The sequence below is a fragment of the Xyrauchen texanus genome, chromosome 8, assembly GCF_025860055.1.
Source record: "Xyrauchen texanus isolate HMW12.3.18 chromosome 8, RBS_HiC_50CHRs, whole genome shotgun sequence".
NCBI classification, from domain to species: domain Eukaryota; kingdom Metazoa; phylum Chordata; class Actinopteri; order Cypriniformes; family Catostomidae; genus Xyrauchen; species Xyrauchen texanus.
Window position 1 is genome coordinate 9917054 of NC_068283.1, and position 19585 is coordinate 9936638.

The window sequence follows — 19585 nt, forward strand, 5'->3', positions numbered from 1 at the left end:
GAATGCCACTTTGGTTAAGTGTTTATAAAAAAGTCACGGACAATTCCTGCGACAGTTAGGTGTCGGTTTACGGCTCTCTTCCTTCATTTGAAAGGTATCCGCAAACTGTGATTTACTGTCGTAACGCGCAAGTAGTTGACCATTACGCTCTCTCCTATAGTACAATTGCTGAGGTTGTTAAATCAATATAAAAGAATATCTGACGCAACTATTCCAAAACAAAGTCTTCGAAAAGCAATCCTATGTGAAATGGAGGAATACCACCTTAAATCTCCTAGTGGCGGGACCCGGAATTTACAGCATTCCTCCTTAAGCGCTCAATGTGATCAACGCACGCGTACTGTTGGTTTCCGTTTTTTCTTCAGCGCTATCGCGCCGCGGCTCGAAAATACGGCGAGCGTCACGTTGAGGGCAAGATACTGACGCACTTCATCCACTCTCTCACGCTTGAACTCCTCTAGAAATTATGTCTGAGCCGTACCGCGAATGGATCCTGGGCTCCATAGACTCGTTAAGGTCGAGAAAAGCGCGACCGGACCTGGATAGAATTTGCAGAATGGTTAAAAGACGACACGGCTCGGACTGGGACCGAACCCGTTCAGAACTGGAGAAACTGATAGAGGAGCAAGCTGTGCTGAAAGTCAACTACAAAGGCTCAGTTTCCTATCGCAACGCAGCAAAGGTGCTGAGAGGCAGGAGAAAGGGCGACCAGGGCAAGTGTGCAGTGAAACAGCCGTCTCTCCCGGACTTGAGCACCGGCGACAGCGCGCTGGGTCCTGCGGATGACGATCAGATGGAGGACATGGAAGTAAGTAAACCGCGCTCATGTGACCGAGCGCTGGTACGCAGAACAAGTGGCTGCGGTCCGACGATAGACAGACGGATTGCATCACATAAAATGTTCATCCCTGTTATTTTATCACTAGTTAAACAGTTCGTTGGCATATGCAACGTGAAAGCAAGTGCACACGCGCGCGCGCGCTCGCAGACTGGCGCAGACGGGGAGCGGCACAAACCGACGGAAAATCGCCAACAATGGAAGCGCTTGATCAATGTCGAAATCCTTCTGAGCGAGTATTTTGTGTGAGCATAGACAGCACGCGTGTTGTCTGGTAACTCAACTTTAGCGAAAAAATCGTTGTCAATATGTCATTGAGCAAAACTCGCTTTTTTACACAGGGGGAAAGTCAACAAAACATCACGGATAAGCCGATTCGCGCATTTCGTACAAGGATGCGCCCCTGGAGACAAAATACAGTAGATGTCATTTATTACAGTGAGATTGAATTAGAGGACCAATGCATGGAGTGATAAAGTCAGTACTACAATTTACAAGGATCACTGAACCGCATGTCATTGGACGGACTGCTATGAACCTTTATGTCCGTGCTGGCGAAGTGCGCGCGACCCGTGAATTTGTTGTCATTTTTTATTGGGAGAACCTGTTAATTCAGGTAAACGTTAGTTTTGTTTGTTTTTCAAGCACTAAATCAAAGCGGCAGGGTGAAAATGGTCGAATATAGCCACGTTAAAGTAGGCTTGCCTTGGGACGCGCTTCTCTCAGATAGGCAGCGCGCCTCTGAGCAAATCGGGGCGGACTCTTGACTTGCTTACTTAATATACATGTGCTCACTACGCGGATCTCTGAGGCCACTGGCTAACGTCATGACACTTAATATTCATGAGCCCGCCCCGTTTGACATTGGCGCGAGTTGAGTACGGCGCGCCTCCTTTCTGCAAACTCAGTGCGTAATGTTTCTCGCGATGATATAAAAATAAGTTATTTAGCCATATTCGCTGCTCTGTTAGTAACGTTTTTCACACCAAATCGACAGTAATTTCCCAAATTGGGTTCAGAGCTTACGAAAACACGGTTGGTAAAGAATTTCTGTCTCGCTCCTGTCCGAATAAACAGTAGCGCGCGGCCTTGACACGCTCACCGGTTTTATCAAAACCACGGTCAGGAAATATCTGGGATTATTTTTATTTTAAAATGGTGATTTGCAGTCCTGGAAAAGTCGGGGATATTTCCTCAGTGAATACAGATGTGTTTGTTTGGCTTTAAAATATTGCATATATTTGGCCGTACACAACAGTCTGTCTGTCCGTTTAGGGTCTTATTAAAATAATATTCTATGTTCAATACAAGTTAAGCTCAGTTTGTGGCATAATGTTGATTACCACAATTAAAAATAATAATAATTTCCTTTCAAAAAATAAAATAAAAAATAGAACAGATCCTTCACATGGTCTTAGTGTCCCAATCTTTATTTGTCTTTATATTTATTCTGATACCATCACAGTATGATTTGAAAAGAGTGTTATTTGACATGTTACCTGCACTAAATAACAGTACATGTTGTTTAGTACATTGGTCTATATGTCTTCAAATTCCACAAAAAAGTTCACTATTTAACAGAGAATATAGAATAGGATAATAATTATCTTGTTTCAATTTACATTCCTAAATAAAGTGACAGAGATTTTATATTCAGATTATAAAATAATCTGAGGTAAAGGTTTTATATTTATAAAACCTTTTTATTTCTTAACCAAAAACAGGAGATATGTTTAAGTCTGGTGTTAAGTTGGATTGTATGCAGGCTTTGGGAGTGTAATTGAAATACAATGATCAAAGTATCTTGCTATGTTCGGAGAAATATTCTAACATACTACTATATTAATTTTTGCAGCACATACTGTATAGTATGTATACTGTGCACAGCATTAAACTTTTAATGCTTAGAATTTTAGCAACTCTTTTTTTTTGTTGTCCGCCCACTCGGACAACAAATATTTTTAGTCCAGCTGTCCAACTGTAAGAAATGTCTACAGAGAATGTAATTAAAAATGCCAAACAACCAATGCCAAATTACTATTTTCCCAAAATAGTTAGAAGTATACAGTGTATGCTATGCAGAATTCAGTAAGCGTAAGTTAGTATTCCATTCTGAATTTCCATTCAATCTTTTAGGATGAGATGTCCACAACAGCAGGAATAGATAGCAGTATGGACGAGGAGTGCGATGAGAGCAGTTTGGATGCCATGTGCGCTCAGAGCACCACTGACTCTGGCATCAGCTTGAGTCCCATCACAAGCAGTAACATCAGTCTTCCTGTGACCTCACCAGCCGCCTCACCGACTCAGGATGCTCTGAGGCTGGACCGGGACAGTGCTTACACTCTTCCTGAGCACACACAGCCAGCAGAACATCATGAAACAGGTACATATGTACTATGAAACTATTTAGTATTTAAAAACAGTTAGTCGATTGAGGATGATGTTGGTAAAGGTTACTAGTTAATAACTTTTCCCATGAGTGCTTAACCCCATTAAAATCTATTAATTACAAGGATTGGTACCTGAGATACAAACTGAAATCCTTAAAGAGATCTCTTAAAAATTGTTTGGAAAGGTTATGTATTTGTCAAAAAGTGTGGAAACCCACGACATTAGGCACTCGCAATTTCATGCAAAATGTTTCTTCTGAAACTGGATCATTTGGCGACACAATTTGACAACTTTTGAGTCGTTCACGCCAATAGTGACAACATGGACATGCACATTTCTCAGAACTTCTCTAAGATGCAGTCTCGGTGCAGTCTTCACTTAATAATCATTGGATAAAGATTAATACATTAATCCTGATTCTTGCTGTTACAGTTTGACTGAGAAGTAGTTCTGTAAAATGTATTATTTTATGTTTAATGTTAGCTTATAAATTATCAACCAAAAGTGAGCTTTTTTTGTTGTCAATAGCCTATTCTGCCACTAGGGCTGCAACAAACAATTATTTTGATAATCGATTATGATGAATTTTGATTATTCGACTATTCAGCGATTATTGCAATGCTTAATCATTAGCACTTAACCGACTATTCAGCTTGAACCTTGACTTAAAAGGTTGTATTAAACGTGCTTTCTAACAATAAAGAAGACAAGATCATCTTTTAAAAATGCCTCTAAATTACATTTACTGAATTAAAGGGGAAAAAGTGCTGCAAGTTAACTGGTTAATTGTGCAGTTCAGACAGTTGTTCTGTTATCCTGGCATCCTCAGTTAAAGAGATTTCAGTTGGCAGTATCTATCATTGTCACCCACAGGTTCTTTGCCGTTCGAGGAGCAGCCACTGGGCATCTGCCCTTTAGGAGAGGAGGGGCTGAGGCCTGCGGAGAGCGTGCTTACACCTGATCCACTGCTGTCAGACTGCAGAAACACACCGGTAAGCATGTCCATCCTGCACAAGCCGCAGCACTTCCAGTCACAGTAGTCATGTAGTCAGTAGACAGATTTAATGTTCCTGAGTGTCATATTGTCCCCGTTTGACTTCAGGATGAGTTGGTGAATTCAGATGGAGGGCCTCACACCACCTCTGTCCATGCTGAAGAAGGTGATTATTCAGCCTGTGTTCTTTTACTTTTATTCCAGCTCTGTCAATTGAACATTAATATTTGGGAATGTGTTTTCAGGTGAAAAGTGCAATGATGGACCCAAGAGCACGACAGAGATAGACCTGGTCAACATTGGAGGGGTGTACAAGGCAAAGTGAGTGAATCCTGGTAAAAAGACCAGCTTAACCTGCATGTAATTCCCATGCTGGTCTAGGGTGGTTTGGTGCTGGTCTAGCTGGTGGATCAGCAAAGCCATGCTTTTCACCAACAAAACCTAGCAAGTGAAGCTGGTTGACTAGCATGGTCTTTCTGATGAAGCTGGTTAATCTAGATTAAAAGACTGGTAGGGACACCAGCACACCATACTGGGAGACCAGCTCCAAAAACACAACATAAACTGTCTTTTCAGCAGAAAACGCCAGAATGTTATCTGCCTGATTAGCAATAAAAACAAAAAAAAAAGATGCATTGAGCTGTTTCTGTTTAATCCTTAGTGATGTGGTAAAGGAGGAAATTGGGCAGGACCCTTTGCATTGGAGCGTGGCTGACGTGGTCAGTTACTTCTCTTCTGTGGGTTTCCCGGAGCAGGCTGTGGCTTTCAGAGCACAGGTTAGTACCACAACCAGTGACTAGAGGACTGAATCTCACAAGGTTTGTCAAGACATGTCTGTGTCGTATTTCACCCCTACATTTATGATGATTAAAAAAATGATTACAGTAAAACATTTTTTACTGTGGTATCTAATATTTCACAAAATCAAAAATACAACATCTTGACGAACTACAGTAATGAGCATTTTACCAAGTCATTGCAGTAAACCATGCCTCCAACCTCCAAAAGTCCAGCTTTTCAAGTTCTTTGAGTAGTTTTTAAAACTGAACAAAGAGCCTCACTGAAGTATAGGATCGTGTACAGCAAAATAAACCCTGACCGGGTGATCAGGTGCCAACGTGAAGCTTGAAGGGGTTTATTTTGTAATAACAACTGGGTAACTGTACATCATCCTGCTTATTACACAGCTACTAACCAAATTTATAAATACTATACATGGACATAAAATATAGATTTGTTTTGAAATTACATTATTATGTGACAACAAACAAACAGCTGAAATCCATTTCCGGTTTGCATCGGACATCTGTTGGTGTTTATTTTTTAATTAATGAATGTCTGATTCCTCATTATCCAGTTCATTGAAATACTACTTGCTAAGTAAACCAATAAATGGACAAGAAACGTTGATATGAGTTGATTTTTTTTTTTTATAAGCTTATTTAACTAGTTAAACAACAGTTACTCTAAAAGTAGTCAGCTACAGCTACTAACAAAATGTAGCTTACTATATTGGAGCAGTTTTTTTGTATACAGTATATAACAATTATATTATTTAATTCGACAGTCAGAATTTCTGATAGTTAAAGGGTGACATTAAACAATGAATTGCTAAATATAACTGAATTGTTTAACTGGCTCATTTACATTAACTGTCTGAAAGAACGGATTCACAAGACATAAACAATATGTGTGTAAACATGATTTAAGTGTGATAAAATCACTTACTAGCCTTTTCTGTGTAAACTTAAAGCCAATTTTACAACTTCGTTGCCATGACGTTGTAATGTCGACAAACCCTAAAATTAATGCAAAAATTACAATTCAAAAAGTTCAAATGATGCACAAGTTTTAATAGAAGAATTAATTTAAGTGCTTTTATACAGTTATAATTGTCACATGTCTGTCTTTAAACCCTCCAAAAAATTGGCCCATTGTAAGTGTCTCTTTTTTTAAAGAAAAGTTTAAATACATTTTTGTGGTGATCAATATTACGCCACAAATGCTGTAAACTGAGCTTATCTTGAATTGAACCCAGAATATTCCTTTAATAACTTGTTTGGCTACATTGCTGCATATATATTGTGACAAAGGTAGCGTTTTATTACAGTATAGCGATACTTTGGGGTAAATGTAGCTCGTTACTGGAACATTTACACTATTGTAAAAACAGCCGATCTAATGTAACGCTAAAATTTAGCTAAGTTAGTAGGGTTACTCCCCAACACTGCAATACATATAATTTAGAAAAGACAAAAATCTTGTGAATAACTTGACCATGGAAATACTTTGTAATTTAAGGATTTTGGTTGTTTATTAGAATTCAGATTTTTTTGCTTGTGAATATCTACTAAGAGATTAACCAATGCTGAAATTCTGAGAAATAATTACGTGTGTGTGTGTGTGTGTGTGTGTGTGTGTGTGTGTGTGTGTGTGTGTGTGTGTGTGTGTGTGTGTGTGTGTGTGTGTGTGAACTTAGAATAGATTTTTAATGTTGAAAATTGATCAGTTTTATGTTGTCAAAAACAATTAATAAAATACACTAAAATCTAAAATTGTTTGTCAGTTGTTTATAATGTTTGTAATTAGGCATCAGAGCATTACACTATATGATATTAGATATTAATTGATAAACTTATCAAGTAATGAACACAACTAATGTTTCTGTGTAAATATACACAGCTCCATTATCGTGACATGTGCACATCAACTCACTCTGGGTTAAATATTTGTCATAATTTAGCACTATTTCTTTAATAGGCCACAATTCTATATGCAATATTGGCCAACTAAGTGTACAATATCCACCAATACCAATAAATAATAAAAATCACGTGTCAGAATGCTAATAACCACAAATAACCAATACGGTCACGAATCATGATGTATCGTGCATCCCTAATATTAACCACTATCTCTTTAAATGATTAAATTCGGTGCAGCTGATCTCTACTAACCCTTTTCTATCATTAATTCATACAGGAAATAGATGGAAAGTCCTTGCTCCTGATGCAGCGCAGTGATGTGTTGACTGGTCTGTCAATCAGACTCGGTCCCGCCCTCAAAATCTATGAGAATCATGTGAAGGTACTGCAGAGAAGTCACTTTGAGGACGACAACCGCCTCTTCTCATAGTGCTCGTTATCAACAAAAACAGACTTTAACCCTCTGACTTGGAGCGTTGGATATTAAATACGGGGAGAATGGAACTCTATAAGACTTGATTTGCACAATCCTCTTCAGTTTGTCATGTTTTCTGTCTCGTGAGGACATACCGCATGATTCAGCCTGTCTTTGTCCTTCTGTCCATCCCTCACAGGGCTGATGGGACTACTCATCTTAAGTGTTATTTCTCCATGGTGGAGCATCTCATTCACCAATATTGTTCCTATTATTTTTGTCAGAGATCATTAGCTGTGTTGCAATACTATATAAACCATTTTTCGTCCTATTAAATGTACTATGATCAGCAATGTTTTACAGCAGTCTTAAAATAAAAATGTAAAGTTAGGAAATAAATTCCACTTTCAGAATCTAAAAAATGGCACTTGTGGCATCAATCATTCCTGTTTTGAGTTACTGATGCCTTGATTCCAGGACTGGACAGCAATACAGTTATCTGTAACAGATGTGCTCATATTAGAGTTCATAGTGAAGGCACAATTTGAAATAATTCAGGTGAGTGAATCTCGTGAAAACGTGTAGATCCGATTCCACCCCAAAATCAACAGCAAAAAGAAAATGTTTCTGGGCCATTAAAATAGTTCTTTCATTATTTCATGACAAGCAAGCACAATTTCCCCCAAAATATGAATTACTGTACTACATTTAGACACTGAACTGTACTTTAAAGTTTGTTGAAACAGTAATGTCTTTATTACAGTAAAAAGGTACCCTAATATAATTTAATTTAAGAATTTATTTAAATTAATTTAATAAATGCATTATTAATATTTTAATTGTTTCAGAAATGATATATATATTATTATTATTATAATTTTTTTTTTTCCATTTCACTGAGTATTTTTTGCATTGCTGTAATGAAGTGTTGTGGTAAAATGTGCTTAATCATCATGAAAATAATGCCAGTGTAAATTTCTTCTAGCAAAATATTATTTGTTTCTTTCTAATGTTTTGGGGTGAAATATTACCCAGACCCATGTCAGGTTTTTTTTTTGTTTGTTTTACTTAGTCAAGCCAATCTGATGGAGATTTCACCAAAAAAGCAATCACATCAAACTGTTGACATGCCAGATGTATTGCTTGGAAATATATCAGTCAAGTGACGATGGATATATATATGCTACCATTAAATTAGTTTCAGTCCTTTCCATAGAAAGAAAGTACAGTATTACATCCCATCATAGACTGAAGCTCTCAGACAGAAAGAGTCTCTTATGATCTCTTGGTCGTGGTACTTCTGAGCATCTTTTTGTTCCCAATATATTTGTACCATGTCCACTGTATTCTCATGTGTAAAAACAATAAAATATATATTTTTTATTATTTATGATAATTGAAATAGAATGGCTTTTCTTGTCATGACAAAACATTCAAATGTTTCATAATGCACTACATTTGTTTTATACATTTCTAGGATATATTAAGACTTATGTATGTATAAACTAGTAAAAAGTGACTTGTATCTGTAAAAGCATGTTTTGTTTTATCCAAAGTGTACAAGCTGCTAAAGGACAGGGTAAGTTCACAGCAATCTGAACATTTTTGTTCATGGTCATATATCAAATTAATTTTTGAATGAAAATGTTTTTTACTTCACATCTGGATAATCTTAACTTTATTTGTAATTCTGCCTGATTTTTTAACCCAACCACATGATGTTGTGTTTCCATCCATTTACATGCAAACTTTGCAATTCACTTCAAGAAGCCATAATGTCCACTGAGTGAGACGAGTGAGTATTCTGTTATGTCCTGCTACAGGATGAATGGTAAGATTGGGGAACGCAGCGTGGGATACCCTTTGAAGTCCTTCAGGTAGCTGCGATGTTTCCCTTTGGCCCAAACGGTCATCCGTATGAATCCCACCACAGTGAAGAACAACACAGGGACACACTGAGTCATCAGAGTGAATCCAAGCCAAGATCCCACCTGCAGGAAAACACAGTTCAGATTCAGTCACATTCACTCTACTGAACAACTGTCTTTATGTACTCTCTGTGGCCAGTAGGGGTCAGCATGTAAAGGGCCGCACACAAAGGATGCGTCCCCCAATCCAAGTTTTAACATTTCGCAATATTGCATTTTGGTTACAGTTAGGTTTGACGTTTTAAAAACCACCCCTTACATTTTTTTTTTATTTAAACAAAAACATGATGCACAGTTTACCTATATAGGGTGCAAAATATGATCAATATCAAACTGCAGCTTTGAGAAAAGTTACATTTTAGTCACAAATAGGTAACAAGTAATTTAACTGAAGTCAAACGTTTTGAAAATATAGTAAATATACCTACCTAGTTGGTTTTTTTAAAGGGATAGTTCACCTGAAAATGAAAATTGTCTCATCATTAACTCACCGTTATGCCATCCCAGATGTGTATGAATTTCTTTCTTCTGCTGAACACAAATTAAGATTTTTAGAGGAATATTTCAGCTCTGTAGGTCCATTCAATGCAAGTGAATGGTGACCAAAACTTAAAAAGCACATAAAGGCAGCATGAAAGTAATCCATAAGACTCCAGTGGTTTAATCCATGTCTTCAGAAGTGATATGATAGATGTGGGTGAGAAACAGATCAATATTTAAGTCCTTTTTTACCATAAATTCTCCTTCCTGCTCAGTAGGCGGTGATATGCAAGAAGAATATGAATCATCGAAAAACACAAGAAAGTGAAAGTATAGATTTACAGTAAAAATATTGATTTAAATATTCAGAATATATGGATTTCACTACTGGAGTCTCATGGATTACTTTTATGTTACCTTTATGTGTTTTTAAAAGCTTCAAAGTTTTGGTCACAATTTGATTGCATTTTATGAATCTACAAACCTGAAATATTCTTCAAAAAATGTGCATTTGTGTTCAGCAGATGAAATGATGAGAGCATTTCCATTTTTAGGTGAACTATCCCTTTAAGTGTCCTCAAACTGTCAATATAAATTATTTTTGCCACAAAATAAAACAAATGGAATGTTGTATAAGATTTTATTTAAAACCTGTATTTTATACATTTAAATAAAGCGTTTAAAAACATAGTAAAAATAACTTTTTTTTGCAAATCAACAGCCATATACAACACAAGAATGCATCCAGACTGCATGAATTAAATCAGTCTTGCTCTCACTGCAATAACACAGACTGGGTCTCACCTCATATGTGTAGTTTGGGCATGAAACAAGTGCAAATATCCATGTAAATGGATTCTTGGTTGGATAAGGAATCTTCTTCATCTTGGAGCCTTAATATAAAACAAGTGGATGTGTTGTTACATTTAATAAAAAAAATAAAATAAAAAAATAAAAAAAAAAGTGCTTTGACCCGAGATTTGTGAGAATTTGTAGAACTTACCAGGTGGTTTGAGATTACGCAGAGTCATGTGAATCGAGAAGTTTCCTAGTTGACAGAACTGTTGAAATCATAAATCAGTATATGACGAAAGCTGATAAGACAGATAATGAAACAACACATTTTAGGAAAAGTGTGCACAGTGGAAAGACAGGTGCTTACTAGAAAGATTCCAAGTGCAGTGTTTACCTGCTTTTCGCCATAATCTGCTTGTAAACAGATTCATAGATTGACTTTAAGGGTAGCAGTACATTGCATTCACAGAATTGTAAATACTAATCTAAAAAATGAAAACTGTGTTAATAAAAAATGGCACAGAGCAGTTAAGTGTGAGATATTACATACATGGGGGTGTGTAGAGAGGGTGATTGATGTAGTAAGCCATCCATGCTGCAAAGCACCAGTGATAGGAACAGCTCTGTTGAAAAAGAAAAAAAAAATGATGCACTGTGATTTACAGAGGTCCTGTATTAAATATATATTCAAATACTTTGTTCTTAACTCAGTGGTTCTTTTTTACTTTTATTCTAGAGACATGGTTAAGGGATTTTCCAAGATCCCTTCATCTTCCTACAGGTTTCAAGATAAATCAACCAAACTCAGACTGTTCTGACATCGTGTGCTGTATCCTTTCTAACTGCTCAGAATGATTTTTACACAGTGGATAATTCAAATTTAGAAAATTCCCATAATGTATAAATGAACCAAGACTATTCAACTTCAATAATGTGAAAAAATTCAAATGTAAACAAACACACACAAGGCCTTTAATCTTCTCTCTCTCTCTCTCTCTCTCTCTCTCTCTCTCTCTCTCTCTTAATCTCTATCTCTATCTTTATCTCTCTTTATATCAGTCTGTTGGTTGGTTGGTCAGTCTGTCTAGCTATCAATTGATGTATCAATCTGGTATGTGTTGTTTTTCTGTCTGTCTTTTCAACTTATTTTATATGTTCCGATAAGGCTTTGTCAAGCCAATATCACATTTTGTCTTCTTGCAACACTACTAAAACACAAATACCTAAATTTAGGGATCAGTTTATAGGAATGGTTCACGCAAAACTGAAAATCAAGTCATCATTTACTCACCCCCATTCCGATGCTACCCTGTGTTATTGTGTCATTTAGCCTGGAAATTGTATGTTAGGCTAAATGTCCAAGCTACAATTTTTCATTTAAGGAAAGCTGATTTATACCACCAAACTAAACAAAAAGGACAAAAAGCATCATAAAAGTATCATACATGTAGTCTGTATGACTTGTGCACTGTATTCCAAGTCTACAAAAATGTTAATCACTGAAAATACTCCACTGCCACAGCCAAAGTCTCATTTGCTGTTGCATTTTTCATACTTGTCACATTTCAATCATGCACGTAACACGTGTGCGTAAAGGCTGTTTGGCATCAATGAAGTGTAATGTGATGTTTAAACAGCACCATATTTAAACTGAACATAAGAAAGCTCCAGCAGAGGAGACGATTATTATCAATCTGTTCTAGAGGTCTGTGCCGGACTGTTTTTTCCATCCCGCTGCAGCACGCTCCCATGAACGTCCACCATTTGCTCTGTCAATATTCAAAAGCCCCACTTGCTCTAAATCTTGGATAATTTGATGCACATGTTTATGGTTTTCAAAATAAATTAGCTCAGATGTGGCATGAATGCATTTAAAATGGCATAAATAATGTTATGAGATTAATGTTTTAAATATGAAATCATACTTTTATATAGGAAACTATAAATTATTACATATATGCTCTGTCATAACAGCAACAGTGTAAGACTGCACTAATGCAGTTCAAACTGTCTTGCAGTTAGGTTCTAAAATTGTAAAAACATTTTACAAACCACACTTGTATTAAACTTGTATGATACTTCATGAAATACTTCCTATGGTCTTTTTTGAATACTACAGAATGGTATGAATCATCATCAACTTTCATTGTAAAACAAAAGCAAACATTCTGTCTGACAGCTTCTTTTGAGTTTTACAGAATACAGAAAAATATGGAGTTGAAACAACATGAGGGTTAGAAAAAGATGACAAAATATAAAATCTGAGGCAAACTACTCCATTTACACTAACATTCTGAAAAACAACAAATCTTAACATGGATCAGTCAATATCTGCTATTGTCTTCTGAGCATCAAATGGGGAAACAGTGTGTTAAAAGTTAATATATTTCCCAAACCCTAACCCAAACCAAAAAAAATAAATCACAAATGCAATGCATCCTCACTTTGAAAATGTTGCGCAATGGCATGGTGCCATGGCAGAAGCGATGGATGAATAACGTCTCCATGATTCGCTTTACATAATGAAAGGTATGACACACACAGGCGATACTGTAGAGAAGAGAAAGAAGCCCATGAAGAGATCAACAAGGTCTATAAGTTCAGTTTAATATCAGATCATCAAATCAAAGTTTATTCCTTAGAGATGTCAATCAAAACACTTTGAAACACAATTCCCAAAATCACCTTCTGGGTCAGTATATGGATTGGCCAATAGGTCAGGTGTTAGAAGACACTGTTCCTATAGTCTATGGACTAAATCCAACAGACTGAAAATTATGCTTTATCGGACTGATACTTACTGCACGACCCAATGCCTACTGGTGGTGAATTCATGTTTGGAAGAATAGATAAAAGGTAGTCTAAAATAAAAGAGCAGGTATATGACAAGTGGTCCAATGCACTCGATTAGGAACACCTACAAGAAAGCAAAAACATACACAATTAGGGATAGGCAACACACTTTCATAACAATACATTAATCATGATCTAATAAAAACTGCATGACCATTGCAAAAACATTTTTTCTACAGATGAGAACCAATAGTGTCCAAGAAGCAAATGAGAGGTGAACAAAACAAATATCCTTACCTAAACCAACACCTAAATCTAACCGATAGTGTCCAAAAAGCACATGAGAGGTGAACAAAACAAACATTCTTACATTCAACCAACACCTAAACCTAAACGATAGTGTCCTAAAAGCAAATGAGAGGTGAACAAAACAAACATTCTGACACACACATATGAAGCTGAACTAACAGGTATTCCACTAAAACAACCAATAATTTTGCTAGAAATATTGTGTTTGTGCTTAGATTAAATGTCAACTGCATCTGGGAGAAACAGTGTGCCGGTTTTGTTTGCGCTTTCTTTGTCTTTTGTCTTTGGCTAGAATCGAAGCAGTTCTCAATAAGAATTGGTTTTCAGTTCCCAACCCAACATGCAATATTAAAGGGGTGATATTTACCCCCCCCCCGAGTTCTACTTATAATGTAAGTAAAGTGTTTTGTATCAAAAAGAGGCCATTTTCCAACTTTGTCTCTGGCTTTTAATTAAACAGGCTGTTTTTTTTTGTTTTTGCTGCTGTGCCTTTAAGAAATGCCCCCTTTGCATGTGAAATGAGCAACAGCACTAAGCGCTTTCTCTAGCTCTACACACACATTGGCTGTGGTTTTGCCATCGTATCACAAGACAGCGGATTCGCTGAAATTCTCTCATCATTTACTCATCTTTATGCCATCCCAGATGTTTATGACTTTCTTTCTTCAGCAGAACACAAATTACAATTTTTAGAAGAATATTTCAGCTCTGTTGATCCATACAATGCAAGTGAAATGGAGGTCTTAAAAGCACATTAAGGCAGCATAAAAGTAATCCATATGGCTCCAGTGGTTTAATCTAAGTCTTTAGAAGTGATATGATAGATGTGGATGAGAAACAGTTCAATATTTAAGTCTTTTCTTACTCTAAATTCTCCTCCCTGCCCTGTATGTGGCAATATGCATGTAGAATGCAAATCACCAAAAAACTAAAGAAAAAGAAGATTTATAGTAAAAAAGTATTAAATATAACAAACCTTAAATATTGGTTTGTTTCTCACCCATACCTATTATCTTGCTTCTGAAGACATGGATTAAACCACTGGAGTCATTTGGATTACTTTTATGATGCATGTATGTGCTTTTTGGAGCTTCACAGTTCTGCTCACCATTCACTTGTATGTCTTGTATGTACCTACAGAGCTGAAATATTTGTATAAAAATCTATGCGTTTTGCAGAAGAAAGAAAGTCAAACACATCTGGGATGGTATGGGGGTGAGTAAATGATGAGAGAATTTTTAATTTTGGGTGAAATATCCCTTTAAATATTTACTATAAAAAATGAACTACTGCTCTTAATCAGCAACATAACCTCTGACCCTACACCTCCCACATGCTGATATCATCCCTTCCCCGTGAGACTCAGGACAGGGGTGGGCATGAAGGGCTACGCATGCAGGAGGTGAACAGGAGGTGAAAAAGATCAACACCTGTGGGAATGGGGCCAGAGAGATTACATGTACTGAAAGAGGATTGCATACTGGGTAGGTGAGAGAAAACTGAACCACAGGACTGTGTACGTACTGTACAGAGATTGACCCCAATTTTACATGTGCTGCCTAGATACAAATAACCTTTCACCCTATAACACACATTCATACAAGATTAAACGAAGATAATAAAATGGATATTTCCCACTGTAATTTCTGATTGGATGAGATTGAAGCCATTAAATTGACACTGTAAACTGATCAATAGGCTGTTTTGTTTAGTATTGCTATAGGCTTATAGCTTCTGTTCTTTTGCTAGGGTGTTTTAGTACCGTAAGTAAAAGGTATAAAAACTCTTGAATTTATTTAAGTTCACACAACTTAATCTTTAATTTAAAACAACTTTTCAAACATTCGTAAAGGCAAAACACACACACACACACACACACACTCACACACTCACACACACACACACACACACACACACACAGACACACACACACACATACACACACACACACATATAGATGCTTGGGATGGATGGACAGACAGGCAGATAGACAGACAGACAGACAGACAGATAGACAGATAGATAGACAAACAGACGGAGAGATAGATAGATAGACAGAGAGACAGACAGACAAACAGACAGAGAGATAGATAGACAGACAGACAGACAGACAGACAGATAGCCTTTTCTTGCTGATTATTTGTAATAATTCAAATAGTGCTGTTATCCAATGGTGGTCTATGCATATATGCATTTCTGTGAACACCTGTTCGCACATGCCTAAATGTGAGAATGAGTGTGTGTTTCAGTTGTTGTTTGTTTAGTGAAATGCTCACAGTTCCCCAGGACATCTGGGCTCCCAGGTCTCGGAAGTAGAAGGCTGTAGTGGTTCCTACAGGCAGCTCTTGAAGGATCTCTTCATCTCGTAGGGGTTTTCCCTCTGAAAATGACCAAACACATATCATTGCTTTCAGTCTTCAACGATGTACTTATATATATATATATATATATAAGCATATACTGTACACTGCTGAGCCAAAACATTAGGACCACTCACAGGTAAGGTGAATAACATTGATCATCTCATAACAAGAGATTAGATGGTAAGATGGTTCTCTTAGTCAACATGTTGAATGCAGGAGAAATGTGCAGGAGAAGACCTGAGCAACTTTGACAAGGGCAAAATTGTTATGTAAAGACGACTGGGTCAGAGCATCTCTGAAATGGCAAAGCTTGTGGTGTGCTCCCATTCAGCAGTGGTGAGTACCTACCGACAGTGGCATGAGGAGGGACAAACCACAAACCGGTGACAGGATGTTGTGCGCCCAAGGCTCATTAATGCGTTAGGGCAATGAAGGCTGTCTGGTCCGAACTGACAGAAGGTCTACTGTGGCACAAGTCATAGAAAATTTTAATGATGGTTATAATGGTTGTAATGATGCGTAGGCGCAGACCAGTCAGAGTGCCCATGATGACCCCTTTCCACCATCAAAAGCATCTAAATGAGCACACAAGTGTCAGAACTGGACCTTGGAGCAGTGGAAGAAGTTGGCCTGGTCTGATGAGTACCGTTTTCATCACGTGGATGGCCGTGTGTGTCATTTACTTGGGGAAGTGATAGTGCAAGGATGAACTGTGGGTAGACGACAAGCCGGTGGAAAGAGTGTGATTCTCAGGGAAATGTTCTGCTGGGAAACCCTGGGTTCATGTGGACGTCAATTTGACACGTGCCACCTACCTTGTTGTAGACCAGGTACACCCCTTCATGGCAATGGTATTCCCTTATGACAGTGGCCTCTTTCAGCAGGATAATGTGCCCTGCCATACTGCAAAAATTGTTCAGGAATGGTTTGAGGAACATGATGAAAAGTTCAAGGTGTTGCCTTGAACTCCAAATTCTCCAGATCTCAGTCCAATTGTGCATCTGTGGGATGTGCTGGACCAACAAGTCTGATCCATGCAACTTACAGGACTTAAAGGATCTGCTGCTAATGTCGTGCTGGCACATATAATAGGACTCCTTCAGGGGTCTTGTAGAGTTAATGCCTCGGTGGGTCGTCGCTGTTTTGGCAGCACGAGGAGGACCAACAGCATATTAGGCAGGTGTTATTGATGTTTTGGCTCCCCAGTGTATATATAGTACTACAGTTATTTAAAGCAGATCAACTCACTTGGGTCCAGGCATAAAGACTGTCTGGCAGGATACCACTGTTGATCTGTGGAAATTGAAGCCTGGCATTTAAGACTTAAATTCAATGTCATCAACTTATCATATTCCTTGTGAAGTTATTTAAAGGTTTTGCAGCCTCATAGGTTCTTTCGCACAGAGCAGAGCTTACTTGAATTGTGGAACATAGACTTAATATCCAAAATAGTGGCTGTTGGCTCAACCTGCAGAAACATAAACAGCTTCTAATTATCTAGGACATTTCAACACCCACAGGAATGTTCTTAACAGTAGCACATGCTCTCAAAAATTAAATAAACAAATAAATGCCCCTTCTGTCTCTCAATACAGCATTTATTCAGACTGATAGTTTGTATTGCACAGAAGATTTGATTTACATACTGTTAATGTAAATGCTTAATGTTCTGTATCATACTTTAAATGATATTCTTTTTATTTTCTTACTAGTCTTTTACCGTTTTCGCTGCTGCAACACTGCAGTTTTCCTCCCGAGGGATAAATAAAATGTACTCTGCTCTATTCTAGACATGTTGTGGCTAAGCGATGGATCTCGCACAGGAATTCCAGAGGACATTCTCATCTTCCAAAAGCAACATGACTACTGCATAACCCAGCAGACACTGATCACCTTATTACTACAAGTTACAGCATGTGCAATACGGTCGCATTAGTGCAGCTATATGACATCAACGACAGCTGATGATTACAGATGAAAGATTATTTCTTTACTCCTCTGAGACTTAAGAGACAATTTCAACATAAAATAAATGTAAATATTTTTGTATATAATTAATTCAAATTTATAGATTTTAATATATGTGCAATTTAATTACAACACAGTCACAATAAGATGGTAATTGACCATTTTAACATTACGATTCCAGGTTAAAATTAGAAGAAAAAACTAAAATCACAATTTTAGGTCATGTTTTTGCCTTTACCGTTTAATTTTAACATTATAAATATAAACATTTTCCATGATCTTTCTCAAGTAGCATGATGTCATAAAAGCTACATGCATAACAATTGTAGAAGCAGGAAGAAATACAGCTTAAAATGATACAGCATAAAAGTGGTAACCTCCAACTGTTAGCTTAATAGGCCATTTGTATGTTATGCAAACGTATTAAGTTTGATTCTGTGCTTTTAAGTACTTATTTTTAAGTATTAACTAATTATAAATTACTTATGTAAATTATTTATTTATATAAACCCTTATTTTTTTATCTAATTTGTGACTTGAATAAAACCAGTTAATTTAGGGGACACCACATGAAGCACATTTTTAGGTTTCATTTTCTTTAGTGCAGTTTGAAATGGAGAACAGCATGTCACAACGCAAGACATGTCAACCATCCAAAAGTATTTTGTATCAACTACCCAGAGCCAAACATGACAATCATGGCACTGTTTACTTTGCAAGACACTTACTTTATCCAGGAGCAGCAGTTTCTCTTTGGTCTTGGCATCTAAGATCTCCACCTCAAAGTAAACGATTCGTTTAGGCTTTTTCTGAGGTTTTGCTCTGGGTTTGGGAGCAGGTGCTGATGCTTTATCATTCTTCACTTCTTTTGCTTCTAAAGCTAATACATCCATGACACCTTCTCACACAATGGATCTTGTGTTGTAGCCTGTAGTTAAGAGGAATGATTTCACCCTACTTGTCACAACCTTCCTCAGTTCTTCATATCAGAATTAATCCAAAATCCAATTCAAGTTCTCATCCTTTGAGCACAGTGCAAATGTTGCAAGAGATAAAGTCTCAAGTGAAGTGCAGAGCAAGTGCAGTAAGATTGAAAAATCTCCCACCTCTTAACACCTGAGGGCTGGCCACCCAGAAACCAGCCTACCTTGCATCATGACTGATCCTCTGAAGATGAAATCTGATAGACCCGCACTTCTCATGAAGCTAAATTTATATGCCTGCTTTGCCGAATGCCTGCCCCGTGACCTTGTGGGACTCAAACCAATCCAGTAGGCCGGGCTGACACAGCTCCCATGACTCTGCTGAATTAGGTTTAGGACAGTGTTTGTCCATGCAGCTGCCATGTTTACCATGTTGTTGTACCATGTTATTGCTCAGATGTTGGTCTTTTATATAGCAAAGTTGACTTCTCGGTTAGGTTGCAATTTCGTAATAGCAAAGAAGCTATTTTGTCTAGGATAAATCAGATTGATCACACTGTGAATTCGGCAACAGTAGGTAGAAAGTTCTTCAGCTGAAAACGGTCTGTGTTTGCTGAAAGTTAAATCACTGCCCCCCAGTGGCCAAAGAGGGAGGTGGTGTTGAACGTATGGACACATGT

At 37.4% G+C, this 19585-nt stretch overlaps 2 protein-coding genes across 4 annotated transcripts; one reads left to right on the forward strand and one right to left on the reverse strand.

The window, feature by feature from the left end:
- Positions 1-377: 377 nt before the first annotated feature.
- Positions 378-8106, forward strand: LOC127647748 (uncharacterized). Its single transcript, XM_052132192.1, has 7 exons — positions 378-808; positions 2975-3224; positions 4106-4224; positions 4335-4392; positions 4472-4547; positions 4888-5002; positions 7209-8106. The coding sequence occupies exons 1-7, from the start codon at positions 467-469 to the stop codon at positions 7359-7361; spliced, it is 1113 nt and encodes a 370-aa protein (XP_051988152.1). The 5' UTR covers positions 378-466; the 3' UTR covers positions 7362-8106.
- Positions 8107-8742: 636 nt separating this feature from the next.
- LOC127647749 (very-long-chain enoyl-CoA reductase-like) lies at positions 8743-19159 on the reverse strand. Of its 3 annotated transcripts, none has more exons than XM_052132194.1 (11): positions 18711-19159; positions 17431-17482; positions 17263-17307; positions 15928-16031; positions 13351-13466; positions 12994-13099; positions 11100-11172; positions 10944-10960; positions 10758-10815; positions 10559-10647; positions 8743-9337 (listed from the first exon to the last, which is right to left on the reverse strand). In XM_052132194.1, exons 1-11 carry the CDS (start codon positions 18873-18875, stop codon positions 9164-9166), a joined length of 999 nt encoding a protein of 332 aa, XP_051988154.1. In that variant the 5' UTR covers positions 18876-19159; the 3' UTR covers positions 8743-9163. The 3 variants fall into 3 exon arrangements, with proteins under 3 accessions (XP_051988154.1, XP_051988156.1, XP_051988153.1); XM_052132193.1 differs by having other exon boundaries at positions 8745-9337; positions 10917-10960; XM_052132196.1 differs by lacking the exon at positions 17263-17307 and having other exon boundaries at positions 8744-9337; positions 10917-10960.
- Positions 19160-19585: the final 426 nt, after the last annotated feature.

What these genes read in the sequence shown, in the direction of transcription:
- LOC127647748 (XM_052132192.1), top strand. Translation starts at nt 467, where the DNA reads ATGTCTGAGCCGTACCGCGAATGGATCCTGGGCTCCATAGACTCGTTA. An exon ending in CAGACTGCAGAAACACACCG is followed by an intron (nt 4,225 to 4,334) that starts GTAAGCATGTCC and finishes GTTTGACTTCAG; the next exon opens with GATGAGTTGGTGAATTCAGA. An exon ending in GGAGGGGTGTACAAGGCAAA is followed by an intron (nt 4,548 to 4,887) that starts GTGAGTGAATCC and finishes TTTAATCCTTAG; the next exon opens with TGATGTGGTAAAGGAGGAAA.
- LOC127647749 (XM_052132193.1), bottom strand. Translation starts at nt 18,875, where the DNA reads ATGGATGTATTAGCTTTAGAAGCAAAAGAAGTGAAGAATGATAAAGCA. An exon ending in GTCTTTATGCCTGGACCCAA is followed by an intron (nt 16,032 to 17,262) that starts GTGAGTTGATCT and finishes GGTCATTTTCAG; the next exon opens with AGGGAAAACCCCTACGAGAT. An exon ending in GCGTAATCTCAAACCACCTG is followed by an intron (nt 10,648 to 10,757) that starts GTAAGTTCTACA and finishes TTTTATATTAAG; the next exon opens with GCTCCAAGATGAAGAAGATT.